We start from the raw sequence: 27,570 nt of genomic DNA, 5'->3' as shown, positions 1-27,570 counted from the left end.
AACCAACATAGCTTAACAAGTAGTACAAAGCCCATTTTATGACCAACACCTATTGTCTAATTATAAATACATTTCACTGTACATTTTGTAAACTAGTATATCAACTAGAAAGCTTCGTCACATCACTCACCCTAGGCTGGTTGCACTCCAAGAGTTCTAGCAAATCAAGTGGACACTTTTTCCCTGCCTGATCAGAAGAAACATACTTTTCTGTCATGGCCTCAATAATTATTTGTACATTCATCTGATATCAAGAAATGAAGGCCAACACATTCTTCATGTTGTTCACATGGCCTACTTCTTCTATAAAGCTTCCACATAATGAGCAAGGAATGGACAAAAACCTATTTCCATTAGCACTGTTCCATAAGCTTGTTGCTACACACAAGGTTGTCCTCCGATCTCAAACAGAAATTGGATCGTGACCAATATTGCCTCCAATGCACATATTTGTACTTTGTAACACCATTGTGTCTCTTCCAAGAGTTCTAAGAATGCCTTCAATGCACAATTCGCATGACATAGTGTTAAAATACTTCAAAAAAAATTGCAATTAAGATCAATGAAAACTTGAGAAAACTGCTCCCATGCCATACAAACTTTGCCACCTCCTCTCAAACTATAGATTCTAAGATTTGTTTACCTCTTTTTTAGTCATCAAAACACCATTTTTTTTAACAAAACAGTCAAAGAAGGTCCTCTTTCAACAGTACTGATAAGTGACAACACGAAATTAAAAGGGATTCATAGCCATAAAGCAAGATCGCCTAGGGTTTTAAATGGTATTTTTTCCAATGTTAAAAACAGCCAAACATAACAAGGGAATCTCTTTTTTATTCAAAAAACATGAAAAGATGAAAACTAGACTAAAGAAACTTCTAAATGTCTATTTACAAGCAGAAGGGGAGGGAAAATATTGTGTTACACAAAAATATTCACAAGCTAAGAGAAATAGCAGCCTTTCCTTATTATTTTGGAGGAGGGGAATGGGAACAATTAACAAATGCACTCCTAAGACATTGAATAAGCCAATTATGGAAAGGAGCTTTACAATACAACGAATGGATTTATCAAGAGGGAACACAAAAGAGATAGATATGTCACCAATTATCTCAAAACATGCAGATAAATCAACCCGAAGGCAATGAAAACAACCTGTTTTCCCTTTGTTACCAGGTTCACCAGTACCGGGGGTAATACCCAGCCCACACATGTCCAGGTTCAGATCTCAACACAATTTGCACAAGTGAACCATTAAAAAGTGCATTTAAAAACAAAAAAAGCAGGCATTCGTTGCATTCAGATCTATCAAATTTATTTGTAAACATTTGTAAGTTTCTGATCAAAGATTCCATTTGAATGGTCACAAATGATATTTAGTAACTAATCACCCAAAATGTTGCAACTGTACCAATCCAGACGACAAAACCCCTACTACAATGATGACAATCAAAACCCTAGTGGCCAAAGAAACGTGCATGGATGAATGAGCAAAGAAAACAATTAAATGATGTAAGAAATAGTTGTTTAGATATTCAAACAACCAGTCACTCAACCTTCCATTCACACAGCGTACAAGTTCACATCACCTATTCATTGTTTATGAAAGTCAATCATGGTCCTTAATCAAAATTTAAGAGTTTGTAGCACTCAACGAGTAGTGGGAATTTTTTCTTACATTTGAACAACAGAGAGATGGTAGAAAACTCCAACCCACCGCTATAGTAAGTTAAACATATATCAATGTGTAGTGGACATTTTTTCTTAGATTCGAACAACAGAGATAGTAGAAAACTCCAACGCCCCTCTATAGTAAGTTTTTTAACTTGGTCGTAATTCTATATTAAATTAATGTAGCACTCAATGAGCAATCAAGATTTTTTCTTACCTACTTTGAACAACAAAGATAGTAGAAAACTCCAAACCCCTCTATGGTAAGTCAAACATCTTTAGTATGCATACATGCATATACTGTATACATCTAAAACTTTAAATAATTATAAAAAAAATTTCATTTAGTCATATTTGAAAATTTAAAGAAATCTCTAGTTGGATGACTAGCACATGTGATTCCATTGATATAAGAAAGGTAAGTGTGATATCCACATTGAGATCAGTCCCAACAAAAAGGAATTCTTCATCATATCCATCAATCTGCTGCAAGTCCAGTTCAAACTCATGGAGAAAGATTTCAAATTCTTCTCTAAAGCATTGTATTCCCTTAAAGAAATAGGAAGGACTTCATCAAGCTAGGATGTTTCAAGTTTGTGAGAAAAAACCTCAGCAATCTCTTCAATCAAAAAGGATGACAAGTGGTTTGACTCATTGTCAAGCTATACAATGAAGGTTCCTCTTGCAAGATGGGGAAAGGAGAAACACTATTTTCATCTTTGCATGGTTAAGTTCATCTTCTTCATCACCATCCAAAGAGAACATGTTAAATACCTGCGAGACTTTTGATTCGGACTTTAAGTGTTGTTCTTCAAACAAAGATTTCTCAACAAATGCACTGAAATTAAAGGACGCTTAAGGAAAAGGCAAGGTCTTTACCTCCTTTCTAAAGCTTTGGAATGCATGAAAATGTGTTCTTTCTTTGTTCATGGATCCAATAGTAATCTTTTAAAATCAGTTAATGTGCCTTTCAAAACCCTCTTCCCTATCTTTCCAGCAAGAATCATATCATCTTCTATCTCCACTGCTTGCTGTTGTGCAAACTCAATGTCTAATATTTTGCTTCTTTTCAGGATGACTCTAATTTGTGGGTGTAGTGCAGTAGTAAAGAAGCAAAGCATTTTGTTAATACTTGATCTAGCATATCTTGAAATCATATTAGTTAGATTGTTGAAGCATACTACAACATCCCTCATGAACCCCTTTACTTCTTCTGGATCTCAGAGATTTGGGACAGTTCATATTAATTTCAACAGGCTTAGACCTTGCCAAACAATTGTTTTGCAAGCTATTCCAATCTGTGATACATTCATCTTTTGTTTGTTAAAACCACTCAACAGCAGATCTTCAGTGGACCATAAATGACTAAAGGGTAAATAACTCAGACTTCACTAGACACAATTGACCATTATATCATGACAATAAATCTATTGGAACACCTGATGACTCATGAAGATTAATTAGTGAAGTGAATACCAAGCTAGTGTCTGACCATTTGGCCAATAACATCAATGAAGATTGTGTAACGTGAAGTCTCACTACTGCCAGATTGAATGTATGAACCACAATTGAAATCACATGCCTTTTTTTGAAACAGGATCCCATAATGGAAAAACTTTGACCAAAATGATTAATAAAAGGTAATTCTATCTGAAAAGTTTGTATCATGTATTCAAGTGCCTTCAAATTTCCAAATTGAAAAATAGAGTCCCCAAATTCGTCAAAGGCTTCAATTGCTTTGAAAGAGAATGATTGGATGTGTTACTCCTATTTGCAAACTTAGAGGGTAACAAGGTGAATGCTCTATAACATCAAGTGTCAAATCACCAAACTCAAATTTATGCCAATCATAATGATGCAACTTGTCTCCCAAAAAATTATGATTTTTTCACATAGTTATTCAGCCATGCTAATTAATTAAAAACTGTTTACCCTCTCGGGTGAATAACTTAAAGTACACAGATAAAGCACGTAATGCAGAATAATAATGCCATAGATATCAGATGTTATTCCATTCATAATCGTCATTCTCCTCGTTACAAGTTACATTCGGAAATATATAAAGATACCGAGGGGGTGCGAGCACCAACCGTCGCACCGCAACAACCACCCCTCAGTTGCAAACTAACCAAAACAATTACACATAATTAACTAGTCTTATGTTTGTGTACAATAATGTCGCTAACATCATCCCCCCCAAAAGAAAAGAAGTCGTCTCCGAACGACTTAATACAAAATAGAGATGACATTAAACAGATCTGCTGACGCTAGTCGAGCCCAGAACTTATACACGTGCTGCGTCCTTGCCTGAAAACCCTTTTCTGCTACCATCCAATGCTCAAGTGCGGATTTCACCATTAGTGCTTCCTTTGACATCACAATCCTCCTGTGCCTAAACCAAACTTGTCTGCAAAACATGCTTTTCAGTCTCAGCCTCCACCAACTGCTACTCAAATGATACTGTCTCCCTAGCCAATTTGTCCTCGATAGCCACCGGCGTTGCCCTCTTGGCATCCAACTCCTGGGTATGCTGAGCTAAGTCTCACGCTAGTACTGCCTCCAACCTGGTGGTCAGCTCCTCCCGAGCCCTCTCTGCATCCACCAAGGCAACCTCACGTCCAGCCGAGACCTACTCCAAGTTCCTCAAAGCGTACCATTCCTGCCTGGAGGTGGCCACAACCCGCTGGCACAAAGGCTAGGAGACACCTCAAATCCTCCATCACACTCCCCAAAGGCTAATAACTGAACTGAATAACTCCCTAGTGTCATACAACTGCGCGAACCTGCAATGCCTTCCCTCAAACTCTGCTTGTTCCCCACCTCCAAATCCGTCTCCCTCTACAGCTTATGGCTTCCCTGCCAATGCTTAGCTGTAGGCTTCTTTCTCACAGTACGGACAACCACAACACTTACCGTGACATCTCTAATGCCCTTCGCCCAACTCCAACAAGTGTACTATAGCTCAAAAATAAATTGGGGTCTAGGGGCAGTGCCCCCAACGGGGTCTGGGGCAGCGCCCCCGCGGGGTCTAGGGCAGCGCCCCTCGCGGGGTCCGGGGGTAGCACCCCCGCCGCCAAGACCAATTTACAACCTTCAGAACCACACGATAGTCCATGGCGCGCATCATTTATGTGATATTTTAAGATGTCAAAACCCTTCTTCTCCACTCTAATATTTTCAGCGTCCTGGCTCCAAATGTCATCGAATGATTTTTCAATCTGGTCGTCGTCGTTTTTGTTTTTTTAATCCACTGTAATGTCCCCGATGGCACCCCGGCCATACAACCCCGTACAATCAACATCAGCACTGGCACCTCCAATCTTACGACCACCTTCCCGTGTGGTCAACACCCCTCCACCGTACGGCTGTGTTTGTTTGTGCAATGTTGCGTTTATGTTTGCGTTTTATGTCTCCGTCCGCGCTCCGTGCCTTTATTCCTTGCGGCAGCGGTGGTTTCCACCGCACGATGGTCCACCGTACGGTGTTGCCACCATCGGTGGTTCCACCACACGGTGGTCCCGCCGTTGGTGTTGCCACCGTACAGTGGTTCCACCGCTGGTGGTCCCGCCGCCGGTGTTGCCACCGCACAGTGGTTCCACCACCGGTGTTGCCACCGCACGGTGGTTCCACCTTGGCTTTCTTCCCTTTTTTTTTCTTTCTTTTTTTTTTTCCAGTCGTACGGTGTTTTTTTTTTTATTTATTTATTTAATTCTAATTTCCTAATTTAATTGTCTAGAGAGTCGTCGGCTCGGGTCCCCTATCTCTGGGATCGCCCTTCATCCTTCTCTGTTTTCCTTGCCCAAGAGTCTCCCGCGTTGGTCCCATGCCTCTCAAGTCGCTTGCCCGGCCTCTCGAGTCCCCTTGCATCTTCTCAAGTCCCCCTCCGGCCTCTCGGGTGTCCTTCCGGCCTTTCGGGTCCCTTGTGCGCTTCGCGTGGTAGGGTTTCAATTTGGATCCGTTGGTGGCAAGTCTATTTTCAATGGCCATTCGAAGACCTGGAACCACAAATTCTACAAGGACCATGGTCTCCTTCCCGTACATAAGAAGAAGAAGAAGAATAAAGGTTTTGAAGGCTGCGGCCTTCAACACTGGGTTCCAGTCATCTCCAACAAGGATGATCTTGGGGTCACTCATCCCCCCGAGGTTTGTCTCCTTTAAATTGGCTTCCTGGTATTTAATGGGCTCCCCCTTCGGGAATTGGTGTGCCGGTGTCTCGTTCACCGAGGCCTCCCCTTCCTTGTACTTGCCATATTCTAGGGGAAATATATATGGTTCTTCCTCGATGCTCAATACATTGCACGAGGGTGTAAATATTTCATAATCTCCCATTTGCCAATGGAAGAGGCCATTCAAGGAGTCCCCGTCGTCCCCTGAGCATGCCTCCAGTTCTAACACCCCTTCGTCACTAGGCTCCATGCAGCATCCGTCTCTGCCCTCCCCCAACTGGTCTCCCTCCGATTCCGAGTCGGAGGAGGATGCCAACTCCTTGCTCACTATCTGCGTACGGAGATCGATCACGTACTTTCTCCCCACCTTTTCCAAGGAAAGAGTATTCCGCTTCCAGTTATGGTTTGCTTTTGCTGCAATGAGCCACCCACGCCCGAGAATGGCGTCATACCCTTTCTGCTTCAGGGGAATTACTACGAAATCCAGTACGAATGGTTGTGTGCCAATCATCACTTGCTGGCCCATGAGGGTACCAAGGGGTTTAATCCCATGTTGATCTGCCCCTAGTAGGTTGAACGTGGGGGGCCACAACGTAGGCTTTCCCAGTTTTTTCCATGTGGCTTCTGGGAGCACATTTACTCCTGACCCTCCGTCCACAATAGTGTCTGTCAAGGTAGTCCCCAGTATGCCCATTTCTACCACTGCCGATTGGCGTCCACTGTTGACTACCGACAACATGGGGTCGACAGTGGGGCTTAGGACCTCCCTTAACGCAGGGTCGGCTGTGGAGCTCACGACCTCCCTCATTTTCACCTGTGAGGGTACAGAGTTTAAGATAGCCGTTTTTAACTGCGGCAGGGTCTCCAGGAGGTCTTGAATTCTCACGGGTACCTCCATCTGCAATATTTGCCATAAGATTTCCTCTTCTCCCCTTGTTCGTGGCGGATTTGAGGTCTGGTGATTGTTCTGTCCTTGTACGGCCATTTCCTTTGTGATCTCGTCTCTTGCTTCCCGCACTCTCGCTGTCTCCGTGTGGGGATTTGGGTATGCACCCTGTTTGGCCTGCGCCCTTGTGATTGCCAACACTTCTGCTTTCGTGGGTTCTATGTTTAGGAGGTTTACACCAAGTTTCGGGCAATTTGCATCCTCATGGTCGCCTGGCCCGCACCATCGGCAAAGGTGCTAAGGGTTGGCTTCCTTTGTGCAATCGCGGGCGAAGTGTCCCCACTGATTGCAGGCCCTACACTGGATCATTGGCCGGCCCTTGGTGTCATACTGGATCCGGTTTCTGTTATTGTTATTGTTGTTGTTTCTTCCGCTGTCACATTTGTTATCCCGGTATCCTCCAGATGATGCCGTTGTGTTAGTTTGTTGGCCCATACTCGCTGGTGCAGATGTCGTGGCCTGCTCCGTGAACAGCACCTGGTTCATTTGTGTACTTCGGATTTTCATGTTGTATGGGCACTCCTTGGTGGAGTGTCCCATCACTTGGCAAATCTCGCAGAATGCCTTCTTCTGGCAAGTACCCTTTGTATGCCCCATCCTCTTTGCACTCAGTGCACCATATGTCCCCTTCGATCCGACCGGTGCTTCTCATTGTTTTGAATTCCCTCCTCATTTGCTCCATGTCTTTCTGGAACGCTTGCACCCGTTTGCCAGCCTCGCTGTCGCTGCTGCTTTCTTGTGACGAGTCGTCCTCCTCGGACGAGCTATCCTTCTTCTTTTTCTTCAATGTCTTGGTCTCGCTCTCGAGATCCATCGCTCTATTGTATGCGTCTTCGAACGATGTAGGTGGAACGATTTTCATCTTCTTTCGGAGGGAATGCTTTAGTCCCTCCACGAACCATCGCTTTTTCAACCCATCTGCTGGTTGACTCTCCATTTTTCCCAATAGTTCCTTCAGCCGCCGACTATAGGCTCGGACAGTCTCGTTCTTGTTCTGCTTTGTTCCATAGATCTCGGCGACTATTTCGTTGTCATCTCTCAGGAGGCGGAACTCTATCCCAAACTCCTTCTTCAGGTCGGGCCATGTGCCGACTTTGGGCTTGTCCATATCTAAGTACCAGTCTATGGCCACTCCTCTCAAGGTTGCTGGGAATTGTGTTACCCATTCGTCTTGGTCGGTAACACCGTTCGCTGACCATATGGTTTCGCACGTTCGACAATGGCGGACGGGATCTTCCTTCCCGTCGCCATTGAACTTCGGCAGTTTCTGTTTACTCCCCATCGATGGGGGTCGTCTTCCTGAAGGTGGTTGTGGTTGTGTCTGGGCCCCTGCGCCGCTCCCTCCAGTGCCGAGGTGTGTCCTGCGTGGGTGATTGGAGGTACGGTGTTTTGCCTACCGAGTGTGTACAGTTATCCTCCACTTCGTTGTCACCCGCGCCCACTCCTAGCTCCCTTTGGTGATCCTCACTTTGTGGTGTAAGGGATAAGTTTCTGAACCGATCCTGGGTCTCTTCGACTAGATCTCTCCTCAACCTTGTTTCCTCCAGAAACTCTTCGTGGCTCCGCACCCTACGATGTTTTGGCGATGCGTAGAAATTTCCGTCGACTTCTGCACCCTCCGTGACACCTCCTTGGTCCCCCTCGGGCCACCCTTCAGCAGGTCGTCCTTTGGCAAGTTGCCTCAGCCTCCGTCTACGTTCTACTTGCTGCTCCAGAATCAAGGCCCTCTGCGCGGCCTCCCACTCGTCCGTTTCTGCTTTTTTATTTCTATCTTTATTTAATATATTGGGCATAAATCACTTCCGTACATAGCAAGCACACGCCATGTACAAAAAAAACTTTTATTATTTTTCCTTTCGACCACAATTTATCTCAACATTGTGTCGGGATTATTACAGGGTTCAATTTCCCCTTCGCCTGTTGCCATCACGCTCTGCATCCCACGATGATTGTTCCGTTTGCGCATCGTCGGCCTCTGGGTTCATCTCACCAACGAGTAGGCCCATCGTGTCCGTGCGCCATCCGCGTCTTCCATTCCCGAGTACGTCTAGGCAACGGCACCAAATGTTTACCCTCTCGGGTGAATAACTTAAAGTACACAGATAAAGCACGTAATGCAGAATAATAATGCCATAGATATCAGATGCAATATATCAGATGTTATTCCATTCATAATCGTCGTTCTCCTCGTTACAAGTTACATTCGGAAATATATAAAGATACCGAGGGGGTGCGAGCACCAACCGTCGCACCGCAATGACCACCCCTCGGTTGCCAACTAACCAAAACAATTACACATAATTAACTAGTCTTATGTTTGTGTACAATAATGCCGCTAACAAAAACAACTCAGTGATAGAACCTCAATGTGTCCTTGTGGGATAATAGGTCACAACAACTGTACATACACTTGTATCATTCTTTTTTCAACCTCCTATAATGACCATATCTGATCGACAATTATCTCACAAGGATTTCAAATATGAAAAATTCTAGCTTATTTGTCAAGCTTATGAAATTTCACCAAATTAGCATTGAGTTAACTGAAACTCTGATGTCTCTGTCTTTTGAAGTAAATGCCTAACTGAATTAATGAAATAGAGTGGGAACCATTTCTCAAAACAATTCTAAAAATGCAAAACAATTGATTGACATAGCCTAAATGGATCTTTGAGAAATAAAGGGTTATTTTTACAGCCTCCTATGTTGACCATATCTATTTACACTTACCATTCACAACAATTTCCACATGTAAGCATTTTATTTTATTCACCCGTCTTAGGGAATTTTATAAAATTAGCACTGATTTAACTCTGTCATCACACCCTTTTCCAGTAAAAATTGACTTGAAAAAATGAGATGGAGTGGCAACTTGTTCTCGTAACTATTCTATAAATAGAACTACTTTTGGAAAGAACAACACCCAATCATAGAGATCATGATGCATTGCCCACAACTTATGTGGCTTTTAAATATTTATTAAAAGACATTTTTCTAATTTAACATGGTATTTGATGAGATTCATGCATTACCAAATTGTGCATTTTGTAAATATTAATCTTTACAGGTTAATCCTATGAATTAAAACATCCAATTTTGGTATTTTCCCTCTATTAGAGGCTTTTGGCAGTTAAATTGTTCTTGATGCCTATAAATAGGAATGCAAATCTTTATTTGTTTAACAATAAAGCTACACCATTCTGTCCTTTTCAATCCTGGCATGACAGTGATGAGAGGCATAGGCAATCCAAAGTTCCAATTACAGTAGCATTTGAGATATTCCCAAAAAAAAAAAAAAAAAAAAAATTGCTGTCAAGTAACAGAAGACATTATCAGCAATGCAAAGAGACTATGACTAGCAATTTATGTTACTGTTAATCCCAGCTACTGCTATAACACTTTGTTCACCAGAAATAATGTCTATTTTATTTTATTTTATTATCTGCCTGAAGCAAACGGAGGCAAAGAAAAAGGTGCTTTAGGAATTTTGGGACATTGTGGCCCTAAATAGTCTAGCTTTCAAGAGAGGAGAGTGTAGAAATGTTTTTCATTTCTGCTAAAAGACATTTGTGTTCTCTGCCCTACCAAATGCTCAGCTTCCAAACAACTCTCAAGAGTTTGTAGATGCAAAAGTGCAGTGACATATTTGTACAAGCATCCAAAAATATATTCACTCACGCCAATCATCTGCACTAAACAGCAACAATCCCATCCTGCAGTTCACAAGTATGGGTCTTTCATTCTCTGAAGGCATATGCATAAGCATGAAGGATAAGCATGCAGCAACAAACTAAAATCAAAGATTATATGAAGCAAATATGCACGTGTATTTACTGGAAAAAACAAAAGTGAGGAGAGGCATTAAGAATTCCAGTATAGAATACTGCTGCTGTTTAACTCCGTCTTTCCTGCTTCAAAGAATGCAGTTATAATTGCATTTTTAAATTTTACTTTCCTTGCTTTTTCAACATAAATTAAAGCGATAAATTTTTTTGGAAATAAATCTGTATAAGAAGAGTTGTTTAAATTACAAAATTTAAAATGCAATCTACTGTTAGAATGATCACTTTAACCAAAAATATCAAATAGATAGAATGGTATAGAAAAATTGAAAACATTCTTATTTTCAATGATTGTGGTGTAATATTTGTGTTGGAGACACCCAACCTACTAAACCAAGTGCTGTTAAAGAAAGGAAAATATGACAATGTAGGAATTATAAAGCCCTGGCTTTCATAAGGATTTCTATTAATGGAGATATGTTTTGAAACATACAAGGATGTTAATTGGCTCGGGGTGCCCTTCAAAATTTACAAGATCGATATGATTCCCATTCAGAATTGACATTCATTCAATTGCAGTTGAAGTTATTCAACCTTGAATTGAAGAATGGTTATGTCATGAGTTTGGCTTTTGAAAATCAAGCCACAAAACAAGATGTTGATGCTGCTAGTGGAAAATTTGGTATCTATCTTACAACCTTCATATAGCCACTCCTTCCAACTCATTCATCATATTTAGAATCTCTACGTACAAGGAACCAATGAACATTGTTACTTTTGATCAATTAGTTGAAAAGTTGGCAGAATATGAAAAAGTTTTTGGGAGAAAATTTGATGGCACTAGTGAAAATATTTTCCTTGCCCAACGAAAAGGCAAGACTCCTAAAAAGTTTTGTTCTTCTACAGGTGGTCAAAGTGATCAAGGAAGAGGTGGAGGTCAATGGAAGAATAGAGGAGGAAATACAAATGGCGAAGGACAGTTTCAACATGACAACCAAAATGATAGACACTTGTATTAAAAACTATTTGGTCAAAAAGGTACTAATGACGACCATGAAAGCAAAATTACAAAGAAACGGGACTCGGACTCGGCTCGGACTCGGCAAGGCCGACTCGGACTCGGACTCGGGACTCGGCGTCAGACTCGGCTCCAGACTCGGCTGGGCTCGGGATAGTGAAAAACTCAAGAAATTTAGAGATTTTTAAATATTTAAAACTTGTTTCAGACACCCTTTATTGAATACACCTTAAAGACACAATAACATCATCAAACTCAGCTCATTTGATTACATACACAAGTATGCATCAATCACATAAGCATAAACGCAAATTGTAGCTGAAGAAAATAACAAACATAGATATATAAATATTGTCAAATGTATACAATATTACAAAACTCATGGAATAAAAAATCCATGTCATCATATGATCATCATCAAATGTTTCATACAAATACCAAAGGTAAATACAAGTACAAGTCTATGGCTCAGAGGAGCTTGCACCCTTCGGCCCCGACCCCTTGCGAAGGCGTCTAAGGTAGGTCCTAGATGGTTCGACTGCCATAGCCGCTCCCCGTGACACCATGCCATGCTCACCAACATCAGGAACATCCGTGTCACTATCTGCCTCTGAATCTCCTGTCTGTGCTCGTGCTCTCCGCTCCTCCTCTGCCATGGCTACAGTCTCAACCTCTATATCTACTTGGTCGATCCAATCAGTGTCAGACTCGGAGGTTAAATTTTCTCTACTTCTATCGACGTAGTTTCCCCCCATATTTTTCGACGAGGGTTTGGGGGCAGCGCCCCCAAGGTGGGGTCAAGGGGCAGCGCCCCTTGCGCGCTCCTTGTCGCGATACAGGGCGAGGTCGAGGGGCAGCACCCCGCGAGGCCAAAAAAACTTATTACAAGTCTGAATTAGGGTTTCTTTGAGAGTCTTCCTTAGGGCCTGGTTTTGCTCTTGTTGCTAATTGGGTCTTGCTTGGTGAGTGAGTATCATTCTTGAAGGTCCGAGCTAGGTCAAGTTGGTGAGTGATAAAGTCTGGAATGTCATCCTGATCTTCAAATGCCCTGAATTTTGGCTAAGTCTGGAATGTCCTGATCCTGAAATTTGACTAAGTCTGGAAAACTGAAGAGTCCTCCAAAAACTAGATTTTGCAATATAACTCCTGGAGGCTCGAAACCACTCTCAAACATCCTGACAGTATATATGGAATATAACTTAAAGTATAAGAAAGAAGAAAGATATAATGTTATATTCCATAAAATAATCCTGATGGAGAGACCAAAATGTCAAATTTCGCTCCTGACTCTTCCAAAAAGACTTATTACCTTTAAAAAAAACTTTTTAAAATGTTTTTTTTTTGTCATTTTATTAACCCAACCAGTAGCCGAGTCTGGGGCTCAGGACTCGCTGAGTTTGGCGATTTTGAGCCAAACTCGCCAACTCGGCGAGTCTGGCGAGTTTACTCCCCAGACTCGGACGAGTCCGAGTCCGAGTCCCTAGGACTCGCTGAGCATGACTCGTACTCGGACTCGCCGAGTTTGGGCGAGTCCGGGCGAGTCCCGTTTCTATACAATAGAAAATTCTTTCAAACAAAAAGATACAACTCACAATGATGATAAAGCATCACAAGCAGACGAATTTGATTGTGGTAGTGGTCATACTGAATTTGTGCTTTGCATATCACATTCTACCTACCATACTGTAAGTAATGCTTCATGGCATGATGCTTAGGTGCTAGATATTGGAGCCACACAATACATGACATTTCAGTAAAATTATTTTGAAGAGTATCATGAAAGTGTTTGTGTTCTTGTCTATTTGGCAGATAAAACAAATCTCAAACTTGTCGGAAAAAGGAACAATTTGGCTCAAATCACTTAGATTTCCAGATTTTGCACTTCATAATGTGTCATATCTTCCTCAACTTTATGTAACTTCTTGTCACTGGTGTTGATTTAGCAACAAGGCCACTCCATTTTATTAGAAGATGAACAGGCACTAGACAAAAGTAGGATAATCAAGTCGCATTTAACAATTTAGAAGATGGCAAGTTACTAAACTCGTAGGCAGTTCAGCTATTTCTAGGAGTTCTACTTACCATACTAAAGAAGGTAATCTTTCTACTAATCTTTTATAGCATGCAAGATTCAGGCATGTTAATTTTAACAGAATTTGGATCATGCATAAAAATGGTGTTGTAGGGCTGCCCATTTTGCACAGGACATGGTTGAAAAATGTGAGGCGTGCACTCAAAACCACATAGAGATTTTTTCCCTAGTTCAACTTGGTGAGTACGATGAAAGTTGTAGCTCATTCACTCTGATTTCTGTGGGCCCTTACCAGAAACTTCTAATAGAGGATGTAAGAATTTTATGTTTTCATTGATGATCATAGTTGAATGACTTGGATTTATTTCTTGTAGAAGAAATCTGAAGCTTTTGAAACTTTTACACAGTTTCACATTATGATTGAGAGTGACACTTAATCTCAAATTGGTGCAATGCTAGAAAGTTTACATCCAAAGTTTTTGAGGATTATTTCTATCAAAATGGGATTCAAAATCATCTCACTGTTGGAGGTACTCCCCAACAAAATGGGGTCATTGAAAAAATGAATAGAACTGTCATGAATATGGTTAGGGCAATGTTATATTTCAAAGGAATACAATTGCACTGTTTGGAAAAAGCAAAAAAACAATAGTTTATCTACACAATAGATCTGCATCTACTCTTCACTAGGCAACTCCGTATGAAGTCTAGTTTGGTCATCCCCCATCTATGCAACATCTCGAAAAATTTTGGCTCAACTTGTTATGCTTTGATTCCCAAGGAGAAAAGAAGTAAGTTTGATCACCAAAGTCACAAACACAATTTTCTAGGATATTCTGAATCTTCAAAAGCATATAAGTTGTATGATGAGGTGAATAGGAAATTTCTCATTGCTTGTGATTTTAGATTTGTGTGAAACTTCCAAAAACATTGTCTAGTGTTGAACGCCAATTACAACACCTAGAAAAACTTGCCAAGTTTGTCCTTTGGAAAGAGCATCCTTGTGAGATTCCTCACTTTAAGGGACAGACAAGATATTTGTTGGAGCCACATTTGGAATCTTTATTTCAATATGTTCAAGAAGAAATTCCCTCTAATGAAGAATTTCAAACTTCATTGGATGAACATGAGATTCAGGAAACTACACAGCAATAGTTAGAACATGATGGTGCTTCTAATCAAGAATGAAAGCACTAATAATTCAACCTACATCTTCACAAAAATGGGCAAACAAGTACAACAAACTCTTAAAAATTTGAGACTTGATGAAATTGGCAAAATAGAAACAAGAAGTTAATACAACACAAGACAACAAACTCAATCCAATAAAGGCAGTAACTTAAGATCTACTGATGAAATCACTATAACAGTAGACTCTGAACCAACTTTGTTTAAAGAAGCCAAAATATTGCAATGTGAAGGAAGGCTATGCAAATTGAGGATTATGTTCTTTTGAATTATGCATTTGGGAGTTGGTTAATCCTCCACTATGTTGTAAACCTATTGGTTGCTAGTGGATCCTTGGAAACAAGAACAAAGGAAATGGCTCACTTGACAAACATAAAGCACAGCTTGTCGCAAAGAGATATACTCAACAAGAGAGCATAGATTATAAAGAAACCTGCGAAGTGAACTACTTTTCCTGCTTTGTTCGCCCTTCTAGCATAAAATAGATGGAAAATTCATTAAATGGATGTAAAAACTTCCATTCTTGAATAAAGTTCTCAAAGAAACATAATGTATGTCTCAACTAGAAGGATATGCAGTCAAAGGTCAAGAACACCAAATATACAAGCTCATAAAATTGTATTGTTGTATGGTGTAAAGCAAACCCCATGAGCCTACCATGAAAAACTCACAAAGCACCTCTTGAAGCTGAATTTCAAACACTTCGAATTTGATGATGTAATTCTTTTTGTCAAGAAGGTTGGTAGCATAATTGTATATCTAGTTGTTTATATGGATAATTTGTTTCTAACTAGTAACAATGAGAAGTGTGTTAAAACTGAGGAAGAAGATTTGGCAAGCATCAGATGTATTGGGTATTGAGATGATTCAAAAACCCAAGTATATATTCATTTCCCAACAACAATATATTTGTGAACTTCCAAGCAAATTTTGGATTGTCTGACTAGAAACCATTTAGTACTCCAATGGTGCAAAGTTTGGGAACTAACATCAAATGATTCTGCAGCATTTGTAGGTGCAACTAAATACCGACAGCTTGTTGGAAGTTTTATTTATGCTACAACATGACCAGACAATTCTTTTATTGTTGGAGTCCTCTCTAGATTCATGCAAAAACCTAGAGAAAATCATCGGTTTGCAGAAAAATGACTTCCTTGGTATCTAAAAGTAACTCGGAACTATGGGCTCAAATACTCCAAGGCAACAAAATTCATCTAACATGGGCATTCAAATTCTGAATATGCAGGTGAACTGAAAGATGAAAAATCTACATCAAGTTTCCTGATGCATCGAGGGTCAGTTGTCATTTCTTGGAAATTTAAGAAGCAGTCAGTGTCAGCTCTATCCTTTGCAGAAGCAGGATATACGGTAGCTTCCAAGGCAACTAGGGAACTGTCATGGCTTCAAGAATACTTGCAGATTTAGAAGAGCACCAGGTTTCATTAACACCTCTCCTACTTGACAATCAATCTACAACCAAAATGGCCAAAAATTCAGTCTGTCATGATTGAACCAAACACATCAACACAAAGTTTCATTTGATTCAATATCATGTGAAAGATGACAGTGTACAACTTATGTATTGTTCAACTGCAGACCAGCCAGCAGATATTCTTACCAAAACGCATGGAAAAGAGAAGTTTTGAGAATTTCAGAGGCATCAATGTTTTAACCGTAACCCCTTTAGATTGAGGGTGGGGATGTAAATATTAATCTTTAGGGTTAATCCTATGGATTAACACATCCAGTTTTGATAGTTTTCCTCATTTAGTTGCTTTTGGAAGTTAAACTATTCTTCATTACCCATAAATAAGAATGTGAATCTTTATTTGTTTAACAAAAAATTTAAACCATTTTGTCCTGCTTTCCAATCCTGGCCTGACACATTTTCTCAGCTGCATTTTAAAGACTAACTAGCCTGATCACATGACAGGGTTTGAAATACAATGCATATGAATGGTATCGAAGGATATTTTCCTGTCGCATGGAGATGGCCATTGCTAACAACTAATTACTAGTTGGGGACAGGCCTTGAAGACTGAGACAATGACAACACCAGAAATCATGCAATGAAAATGATAAAATCCATAAAACACTCTGGAGTGCCCTGCATACCGTACTTTATTTTATATCCTGCATTCAACTTTACATTCTTAGATGTGTGTTGCAAGTTATACTGACTGAGGCTTTGTATTTGGACCATTTTTTTTGGACTCCATGTTTCATTTATGCATACATCATAAAACGATTGTTGATTGGGAATCCTAATGGGCTGCATTTCACATTACTTTCCTACTGCATCTTTAGACTGGACTGAAGGTATAAAATTAATTTTATATGCTCTTCATTGGAATCAAATGACTTGGAAAACTAGACGAAATTTCTTAATTCTACTGCTGGAAAAAGTAGATCATTCAGTGCTGATTTGTCTATTGTGTTACCTAGAAGAAAAAGTGCCGATTTATATCTCGTGTGTCTGGAGTAAATATATTGTCATTGAATTTGAAATAGCACGGAGTTTATTTTAATTTAATAGAAAAAAATAAATCAAATTTTCTGAGTATTTAAGACTCTAAGAGCATGTTGGCTATGGGCACTTCACTGAATACCAAAATTTAATGAGTTTTTGTGTTACTATAATACTAAATAGTAATCGCACTAAAGATAATGAGAGATACTTTAGGTAATAGTAAATCAAATATGTAACAAAATGTAAGTGTCATTAGGCATCTCAGTAGTTATAAAAACAGACTTCATGTAAATTGAAAATTTGTTCTTCCTTATGAATCACACACCAGCTTTGATGAACAAAAATAAGGGATATTCATATTATAGAGAATAGTGACTAAGTAGCATTAAGTGACAAGATGTCATTGCAATTAGCAGTTGAAAAATAAGGCTATCATTGTAAACATAAAATCAATTCTCCTTTTAAAAGAGACATCAGCTTTTATAATAAAAGAACAAAGTTGTCATCTCATGATTAAAAAAACTCAAAATCTTTGGAAAAATTCCACATATACAACAACATGATCCTAATTTATCATATTACATTTCTACCTGCGGAGAATCACAGGACATTTCACCGTCATAATGGTTTCATTGACTTTGTGCTGTATGCTATAAGCACAACTGAACGCCAAAATCATCCATCATACAATCCTATATCATGAACATAAATGATCCACCCAGCAAACAAATGGCAAAGACTACTGAACAGAACATGAATACTATTACAAGCACCAAAGGCCTTGACCTAGCAGCAGCCCAAAGTGTTCAATAAACGCTAGATTAAAAAACACGCTGTCCCAGATTCAGCAAGCACGTCTATTAATCAAATTACATGACCACAAATCTAGTTGCTTAAGCCTGCAGAATCAAACTTCAAACCTTCTAAATTCAAATCAAACATAAGGTTGACAAACCATTTCCAATCGAAGATAGGGTTGGAAAACTGTTTTCAAATTTAAGATTGACCTCAAGAAAGTTAACAGGGATCTAGGCTCAAAATTAATGAGTGTGTGCTAAACTCTGCAAGCCAAGCTTATCATCTGTGAGAAAAGCGGGAATGAAATGGATTGGGAGCCACTTTATAACAGACAATATCTCCCTTCAACTACTCCATCGTAAAATCCAACAAAAACTGAACGATATTCTACAACAAAACTAATCGAAGTGCCAAGGCCTACCTGTTCTTTTACTTCATCAGAAACTTTTAGTAAATCATAGGGCAAGCCATCTAGAGCTCGATTCAGTTCCTCAGTTAATTCCCGAAACCTTCCTGAGATTGCTTCGCTCTCCAAAACCTACATTGCACCACAAAACACCATAATACAAGATCCAATCATTCAGAGAGAATTTTTTGGCAACACAAATAAGCTAGAATCCTACCCATAAAGCTAGAATCCAAGCAAAAGTTCAAAAGGAGGTATACCCATTATAAGTAGGATGAAAAATGCTATATCCATTATAAAACAACAATGATATGCGACACCCATTTCCTGAATTTCACTAAAATGGTAGGCCCCTTGTAAACCAGAAAACATATCTATACATATTATAAACCAATAAAAATATACGACACCCGTTTCCTGAATTTCGTAAACAGTACATTGGATCCATCTTATATGTAATGCTGAATAGAGTCTATCACTGGACTTAGTTTTAACATATCAAATGTGTGACGCCATTGTAGGTGAAGTACTAAAAAAACAAGAAAACGAGAATGTACCAGATAGAGTTTGCTGCCATCATGACAGAGTTGAAGTAGAGTCAGAGCAGATTGCAGAGCCTTTTCCAAGGAAGAAATGCAGGGGAGAGCATCCTGAGGCAGAGATCCTATTCCATGGTGCATGTCTTTTAATTCCTCAAAAAGAGGCAGTAGTAATTTAATTCTTCTTACTAGAGTTAAGCAGTCCTTCTTCTGGGTTTTCCTGTAATGATCAATCTGAGCTATTTCATTTACTAAGTTTATCAATGATTGGCATTGAGGAGGAGCAGGAGTAAGTGGTGTTGGTGGTGGTGGTGGTGGTGGTGGTGACGCAGAAGGGTAATCTTGGTCTTGGAGCATGTTCACATTGAAGCTATGATTTGTAAATGCTGATGCTGCACCTGCTGCAGAGGAAGAAGAATCTGCCATTTCAGGCTCATCAACTGTCTTCCAAAAATCTACTCTTTTTCCTTGATTCATTCATATTTCAAACTGTTTCAACTCCTCCTTGCAGGCCTTTATCTGCTATCAATCGACCGATCAATGAGTAAAATATGCTTGCCAGTCTCCATTCCTGCTGAAAATAAGGGATCGCACAAAAAAGGTTTATTGTTTTATAACTAGGATTAAACTCACCTAAGCAGTACAGCAAGTGGTGGGCTGTATCACATGGCAAGCACATTGGATTTGTATTTTTAGCTTGTTTAGTGGTCTTTGGGTAAACTATCATTGTTTTAACTTCACTGAATACAACCACGCTGGTGTGATTGTTATCAGTAGTAGTCAACTGGGAGCACATGAAAATATATTTTTTAAGCTTTATTATTATCGATGAGACAGTGCTAGACGCTGAGGATGGAATTGGTGGTGCATTACGGTAGGATGGTTGGGGATTCCACTCCTAGTGAGTTCCACTTCCGAGTGATAATTTAATCAAAATGAGAAAGTTGGGAGGATATTCATACTTTTTACTTTGTACTAATGATTTAAATGAATTGTGTTGTCTCCCATTTTCATATGTTCTATATATTAATTTGATGGATAAGTGGAATCAAGCAATAAAATAATAAATGATAATAAAATTATATAAATATATATTAGGTGGAAATATTTAGTTTTGTTTTGATTTAATAATGTTTTATTATAGATATTGTTCAATGATTTGATTTAATTTGATGTTACATTAAGTTTTAGATTTACATGATATGGATTCCCTACTTAAATTTAATGAAGTTTTTGGTCATGAAATAGAATGTTAGGGGTTTATCTATCCCCTCAAGAAAAGTTCATGTTAAGAAAGCTCGGCTAATTTACGAGTCAAATGTAATTTTCTTGTAGAAAGTCAAAATTGAAGAAATCCACCTCCAAATTGATCTTCAATCCTTATTGGAGGATGGTTAGTTTAAAAGCATTCTTCATAGTGAGGGAAGTGGGGGTGCAATGCTAGAAATCTCACCTTGCTGAGCTAAATTTATTATTTCTTTAGGATTAGATCACAATAAATATTGTGTGTGGTGCTTAATGTTGTTTCGAGGAAGATTCATTGGTCTTTGCTCCATCATTGATTCCTCACCTCGAGCCACATTATAGAAGTGGATGGTTAATAACCTCCCAACAATTGAATAGATATGGGGAGGCGATTCTACCATGGTGGTGTAATGGTGTGAGATTAGGGTTAGGGTTAAATCAAGATAATAAAACCACTAATGACCTAATTAACCATTACATTTGGAAGGAGAAGGAATCTAATAGATCTAGCCTTAAAAGATTGAGATTCTTATCAGATTCTAGGCTCTTTTGGTAGGGCCTTTCTCCTTCCTAAAAATTGAATTGATTTGATTGTTGAAAATTATGGCAACATAGGTGACAATTGAAGTATTCTAATAGAAATAGTAAGCTACAAATGTCTCATGGAGCCACTGACTTGGATCTGGGCAAAAAAAGTTGTCTGAAATCTACTCTCAAAAGTTCAGGCTGATTTTTCGGGACCAAGTAGTATCAATTCGCCATGGTCCTCTGAATTTTTCGTTGTCGAAAGTAAAACTTGTTCATCATTGTGAACTTTGTCGATCCTCTCTAGCATAGCTTTGTACTTGTTCCTGCATACACGGAGAAGGGGAAAATGTGTTAGGAATAGGGGTTTGTCTTAGGTCAAACCTTGATTTTAGAATTAACCATGAAATTGAATTGATAAATGTAATGAAAGATTATAGTAAAATACTTTTCTTTTGAGAGAAAGGCTGAAAATGATTGAAAGCCTAATGATATACCTCAATAAAGTTTTGTTTGACCTTCACAAAGAAATTAGAGTTTCATGTATGTTGTCTTTGTAAAACATAGATCATGGATGTCATCTTCAATGTCTGAAAACTTCACTTCCACTCCAATACTTGATGAAAGATTGATTTCTTGCTCACTTGAATTAAGGATCTCAATTTTGCCTTGTTGAATTGAGTAGGTTTAAAATGAGAGGGGTAGACCTCCTTTTATACTTGCTTGTCGAAAAACAAATTGAAGTTCTAACATGTCAACATGAGATATAGGTCCCCGCTAAAATTATGTGACCGTTATGAGGCCCCAAATTGGGCCCTTTTTTAAAGGACCATGGCGCTAGGTGCCATGGTCTTGGAAATCAGGGCTCCAAGTTTGGGAGGAGTCTGTGAAGATAGTGAAAAAGCATGTTTGATAGGTTGTATGAGCAAAATCGGAGCTTAGATCAAGCCTCAAAAGATGAAGTGCCAAAGTGAGGTGCAAGTGAGGACAAAATTGTAGGAGAGTACAATTTAGGATGCTAGAAGTGGAAAATCACAAAAGTTGGTTAAGTCCTCATAAACTCTCCCAAAGAGAATTTAGTGCTTAGATCCTTGCAAGGAATACTATGGGAGTTTCTAAACCCATTGTAGATAAAAGAGATTTTCATATTCATCATTGGCTTACTTGATCTGACTCAAGAGATTATGATTTGAGGAAACTTGGTTGTCTTGATAGATTTTAACTAGTTTATTCTTTGTCTATTGTCCCCTCTACACATAACACCTTTATTAAAGTGGATGTTGTTGCATCTCCTTCGTATCAAATCTCAATTTTGTTGACCTATCAACTTTCTTCTTACTCATCCTAGCCCACTAACCTGCACTTCAAGCTCAATACTTCTCACCTTAACCATCCTAGCTATCTTGCTTCTCTTATCTCAATTTAGAAAGATTCCCCTAGACCTCACCAAAACTAGTTCGCTACAATGGTGGAATGATGCTATTATTTGTTGCACTACTTTCTTAAGATCTTGTGTGAAAAGAATTACTAGAAAAAGACCTAGAATGGAAAAACATTAAGATGCCAATTGGAAAAAATCAAAGTTCTTTTAAATTTGACACCAACTAACATCTCTCTTCAACATGCGGTTATTGTTGCTAAAATGAGACTTAGGAGGGGAATTCAATTTCTTCAAGGTTAAGGAGTTCAATTAAGGGCTAGGCTTCATTTGATGGAAGAATGAGACAAAGGGAAAAAAAATTTATAAAAAACACAAACATTCTCAATGAAAGAATAATGTCTATACATGACCAAGGGGAGTAAAACATGAATATCTTGGTGATATCAAATCTATCTTTTTTCAATATCATCAACCATTGTTTATTGATCCCATTGAAGGTGACCAAATTCAATATCTAATCAAAGATATTATTGTAAATAGTATTCCTACTGAGATCAATCTTGAAAAACAAACCTACTTAGATCATTTTCTCACCCTTAAAGAATTTGATGTTTCCTTGAAGGATATGTCTCACTCCAAATGTCCTGGAATTGATGGTTTACTTGCAAAATTTAGAAATAAATGTGGTCTTTCATTAGGGATGACTTTTATGAGGTCTAAAAAGAAGCCCTACCATAAGGACCCTAGGTTTCTCTATCAATCAAGGGTTGATTAAATTAATTCCTAAAGGAAAGAATGAGATTAACATTTCAAGGTGAAGATCAATCACTCTTCTTAATACCTCCTATGGGATTATAGCCAATGTTATCAGTAAAAGAATCACACACACGACCCAAGAAATTGTAAGGCTTAATAAAATTGGATTTATGGGAGGAAAATTCATGCTATAAAACTTAGTATTAGCATAGGAAATTATGGAATAGACTCAACAAATTGGTCAAAATTATCTCCTCATCAAATTGGATTTTGAAAAAGCATATGTTGCAATTAGGTGGCAATTCATACTAAAAATACTTAAATGGATAGTCTTTGTTCCCAAGCTCATTTCCCACATAAAAATCCTCTTTGATGATATTAATGCTTTCCTAGAACTACCACAATTCCCTCCCACCCTACAGAGCTACCCCGACACTAAACTAAACTTCCCTACTCTATAATGGCAAGGGGGTTCAATAAGGCTATAGCCCCTTGATGAGCCAAAATAATGGCTCCATTTTGTCAAAATCTTGTTATAAAACTCTTGTTTTGATAATATGTTTGGGTCATAGGACTTTCTTTGTTGATGTCTTTTTCTAGTATTTTTGGACCTAATTTATCCTATACCTAAGGTTGTTGACTAATGATCTTTATACAGTTAATCTATGCAAATTATCTAAATTATATGGTTTAATTTATGCTATGTTAACATCAATAGATACACGTGTTTTTGTGCATGTTAACGCCATGATGCAGGGCCAGATAAGATGAAAAGGTGATTAAGCTCACGGTTTAAAGACATGTCAATATACCGCTGGATGCAGACCCAGTCAAAGTGGAGCAGCATTGAAGAAGGTCATAATCAATTTGACCGCTTCCTCAGCAGAGCGATCTGTGGTAGCATTCATGATTGTTCCTGATGGAACATAAATCCAAGAAGGAGGTTACGCTATATTTTCTCAACAGCAGAATAGTTGTTGTTGTTCTAGATTTATGTGTTGACTTCTTCTTCTAGTGTAATTAATCATGTTCGCCTATTCCTCTGGGACATGGGTTGATCAGTTAGGAGTTTGTTATAAGTTTTCCTATAAATAAAAGGTCTCTATGTTCTCACGAGAGTAAGAAGGGAGAACTATCATAGAGTTAGTAATATTCAATTTTCAGACTTATGTATGTGCAGTCAATTTGAAGTAAATAAAAAATAATGGTATTATGAGTTTATCAGTTGTTATCTGAGTTCTGGATATACTCATTCAAGGGGGGCCACTTGGTGAGTAGTTCCTGTGTGTTCTTCAATTAAATTTCCATTATGTTATAGTTGTTGTTTTGGTATTAAACTGTTCTTGCAGTCACTGGAAACAGTTACTGTGTTTGTTCCTACAGCCAAAGCAGGAAGAGTAGTTCTTGTCCGTTGTCCGGAACGTTGTTCTTAACAGTATTTGCTTAAGTTATTTTCAATTGTGAGTTTTAATATAGCATTAACTTATCATGTTTCTGCATATTTGTTTCAGAGTTTCCTTTTTCAACAATAGAGTAAAATGGTCGCAATTTGAGTTTTAGTGCACATACAGTGCTGACCCATTTCAAGTTTACATCCCTAGTCGATAAAGTAAACGAACCTTTGCTACAGGAAAGGTAGTTGTTCAGTAAGGATGTTTTATCTCTGAAATGAGTCTTTAGACCATAGTTTCTATTCCAATTGCAAGGACCAACATTTTTGGCATCGTTGTCGGGGATGGTGCCAAACTAAGAACCTATTGTAGTCGTTAGTCTTAAAATCTTTCAGTTTGTTTTAGATTTAGTCCTTAGCATTTATTTATAAAATCTACATGCATAGGCGAAGAAGAGATGCATTCGGAATATTTCTTCCCTTGCATCCTACACTTGAAATAAACTCAAATCAAGACCCAGATATAAATCATTTTGTTGAAGCCTTTGTGCGAGCTAAAAATCAAGGTGTTTTTTATTTATCGGAAGGGGACCTTGATTTATTGAACGAACTCCCTGAAGAGAATATTAAACCTTTGGTTCTTTATCAAGGGCCAATGCAAGGAAATCCTCCAAGAGGTGGAGGAGGGCCTCCACCTCTGCTTGTAAACCCAACATTTGAATTCCCTATTCCATACTTGCATGATAATGCAAATTTGAAGAATATACCAACCTCTTCCCTTACAAAGTTCTATGGCTTGGTCACAAAAGACCCAGATACCTTTTTGTTTGAATTTGATATTCTCTGCAGAAGTTGTGATTATACCATTGATGGCCATAAACTCGGGCTATTTCCTGCTACTCTAAAAGAAGCTACTCTTAGGTGGTTTATGAGTTTAGGTAGGGATGTAATAACTACCTGGGATGAAATGAAGAAAAAGTTCTTGGAAAAGTATAAAGATTACTGTAGAGGAATTGATAGACATGGTGATGATATCTTTCGGATGACACAAAAAGAAGATGAAAGTCTAGAAGATTATCTTGATAGGTTTCTTTTGAGTGTCAAGAAATCTAAGCACGATACCTTGAGTGAAGAATCCTTGAAATTAATTTTTCTAAGGGGAATCAATGAGGACTGTGTTGAATCATTAGACCTTATGGGAGGAGGGGATATTACTCAAAGTCAATGGGATGACATTAGGAATATTTGTCAAAAATACTCCAGGGCTTCTACCAAGAAAGGAAGATATTATAGGCATGGATCTTCAATGGCAAAAGCATCTACAATGGTTTCAAGAATGGAGATAACTCATTTTCTAAAGGATTTTAAGGAGGATATTATCAATAACATGGCCACTCAGTTGGATACACTTCAAGCAAAGAAGAAACATGAAGAAGCAAAGGCAATGCTTTCTGAATTTTGTCCTGATTGTAGGCAAAAGAGAGATGGATTGCAAATGTGAGCTCCTTGCTAAAATTGACAGCCAGCCAGCTCCTCGAGATTTCAAGCCAGATTATGGAGATGATGATCAACTCTTCTATATTGCACAATGAAGGCCATGACCCCCAAGACAAGGTATGTCACAAGATCCATTATCTTTTTCCAATTCTTATGGGAATGCACAGGACAATCAGTGGCAACCCCCATATTCCTAGAATTTTGGGAATTATACTCCTCAGTCTTGTAATAAATCCCAAAAATCCTTGGCCCAATTATCAAAACCTTTCCTTTCAGTGGCGGCAACCACAAGGGAATTGGTCACAACCTTAGGGTAACTGGCAGCAAACACCTCAATAGAGGGGAGGTCAGCAATGGTCAAACCAATCCTCTAGTTTCCTGCAGCCACCACAACAACCCCAATAGCCAGCTTTAATGCCACCAGCTACTAATACTACTCCACCCAAATCAACTCAATTGCCAACACATCCTGTGTCGAACCCTAATAATAAACTTCAGCAACAACAACAAGTTTATTCAATTGATCTTAGTCAATATCCTGCATATTCTCTCAATATAAGTGATATTCACTTACGGTCAAGAACAACTTTACCTACCCCATCTCCTCCATTTATAACTGAATTACCATCTAAGGAGATTGCACATGATACTACACCTGACCAGCCTACAGATCCTAAGCAAATACCTCAATCTAAAACTTCAAACATTGTAAGAACACCACCATTTCCACAAAGATTGGAGGTAGAAGTGACTAGGCAGCAGGATGAAATAACTTTTGATCTTATTGATCAATTAAAACATATATGTGTAAAGATTCCACTATTCCAAGATATTAAGGATATTCCCATAGACAATAAAGCTATTAAAGAGGCATGCTTAAAGAAACCTGGACGGACGAAAAAGGACCCACAAATAGTCCATGTAACGGGACAACTGGTGGATATTATGTTAGGAAAAGTTACAATCCCTAAGTATTCTGACCCAGGCAGTCCTATTGTGAAAGTAGTCATCAATGGAACTCAAATTATGAATGCCCTGGTAGATTTAGGAGAAGCTATAAATGTTATGACCAAGGATGTCATGCATCAACTCAATATCACTAGTCTTCGGTCTACTCCAACGGTCCTGCAGCTTGCAGATAGCTCCATTGTTTGGCCTGATGGGATACTTGAGGATGTTGTTGTTACATTAGATTCTTGGAAATATCCAGTTGATTTTATGGTACTCTCTCCTAAGATAACATTGGGGGGATATCCAATCATTTTGGGAAGACCTTGGCTTGCTAGAGTTGATACATATATAGGGTGTAGATAAGGGGATACCACAACTAAAACACTTGCACTTTATTCTCCTGCACAATCGTAACTTGATCAAGAACAAGTAGTATGGCCAGATGTAGGAGAAGAAGCAGAAGAAATCAATTATGTTCAGTAGCTTATGATGTTGGCTAGGGAACCAATCATGGAACTCCAGGAAGATGATAAGGTACTCTCTAACATCATAGAAAATCATTATGGTACAAGGCAATAGTTATATGGTTTTCCAATGTGTCCTTTGCATATTCTTCATCCATCTACCAATTCTTTGGATTCTCCTGTAGCCACATAAATATTTCATACGTTGCTGCCGCAAGAAATCGAAACCCCTTGTTTACCTAAAGTGTCTCAAAATGAATCAGCTACTCAAGTAGAGGTTGCTTCAGGAAAAATTTTGAATATCAATAATCATCTTACAGCAGACCAAAGATTTTCCTTGACAGA

At 38.8% G+C, this 27,570-nt stretch overlaps 1 protein-coding gene across 2 annotated transcripts in view; it reads right to left on the bottom strand.

Moving 5' to 3' along the window:
- The window catches only part of LOC131070725 (U-box domain-containing protein 13), a 46,656-nt gene extending 26,848 nt beyond the window's left edge, over positions 1 to 19,808 (bottom strand). For both annotated transcript variants that reach the window (XM_058006336.2, XM_058006335.2), the window contains exons 1-2: positions 19,035 to 19,808; positions 18,493 to 18,609 (exon numbers count right to left, since the gene is read on the bottom strand). In XM_058006336.2, coding sequence (XP_057862319.1) covers positions 18,493 to 18,609; positions 19,035 to 19,493 — 576 coding nt within the window. In that variant the 5' untranslated portion in view covers positions 19,494 to 19,808. The remainder of the gene's footprint in view (positions 1 to 18,492; positions 18,610 to 19,034) is intronic.
- Positions 19,809 to 27,570: the final 7,762 nt, after the last annotated feature.

This window comes from Cryptomeria japonica, chromosome 6, assembly GCF_030272615.1.
Source record: "Cryptomeria japonica chromosome 6, Sugi_1.0, whole genome shotgun sequence".
Taxonomy (NCBI): Eukaryota; Viridiplantae; Streptophyta; class Pinopsida; order Cupressales; family Cupressaceae; genus Cryptomeria; species Cryptomeria japonica.
This window is presented reverse-complemented; position numbering and strand designations above follow the sequence as displayed.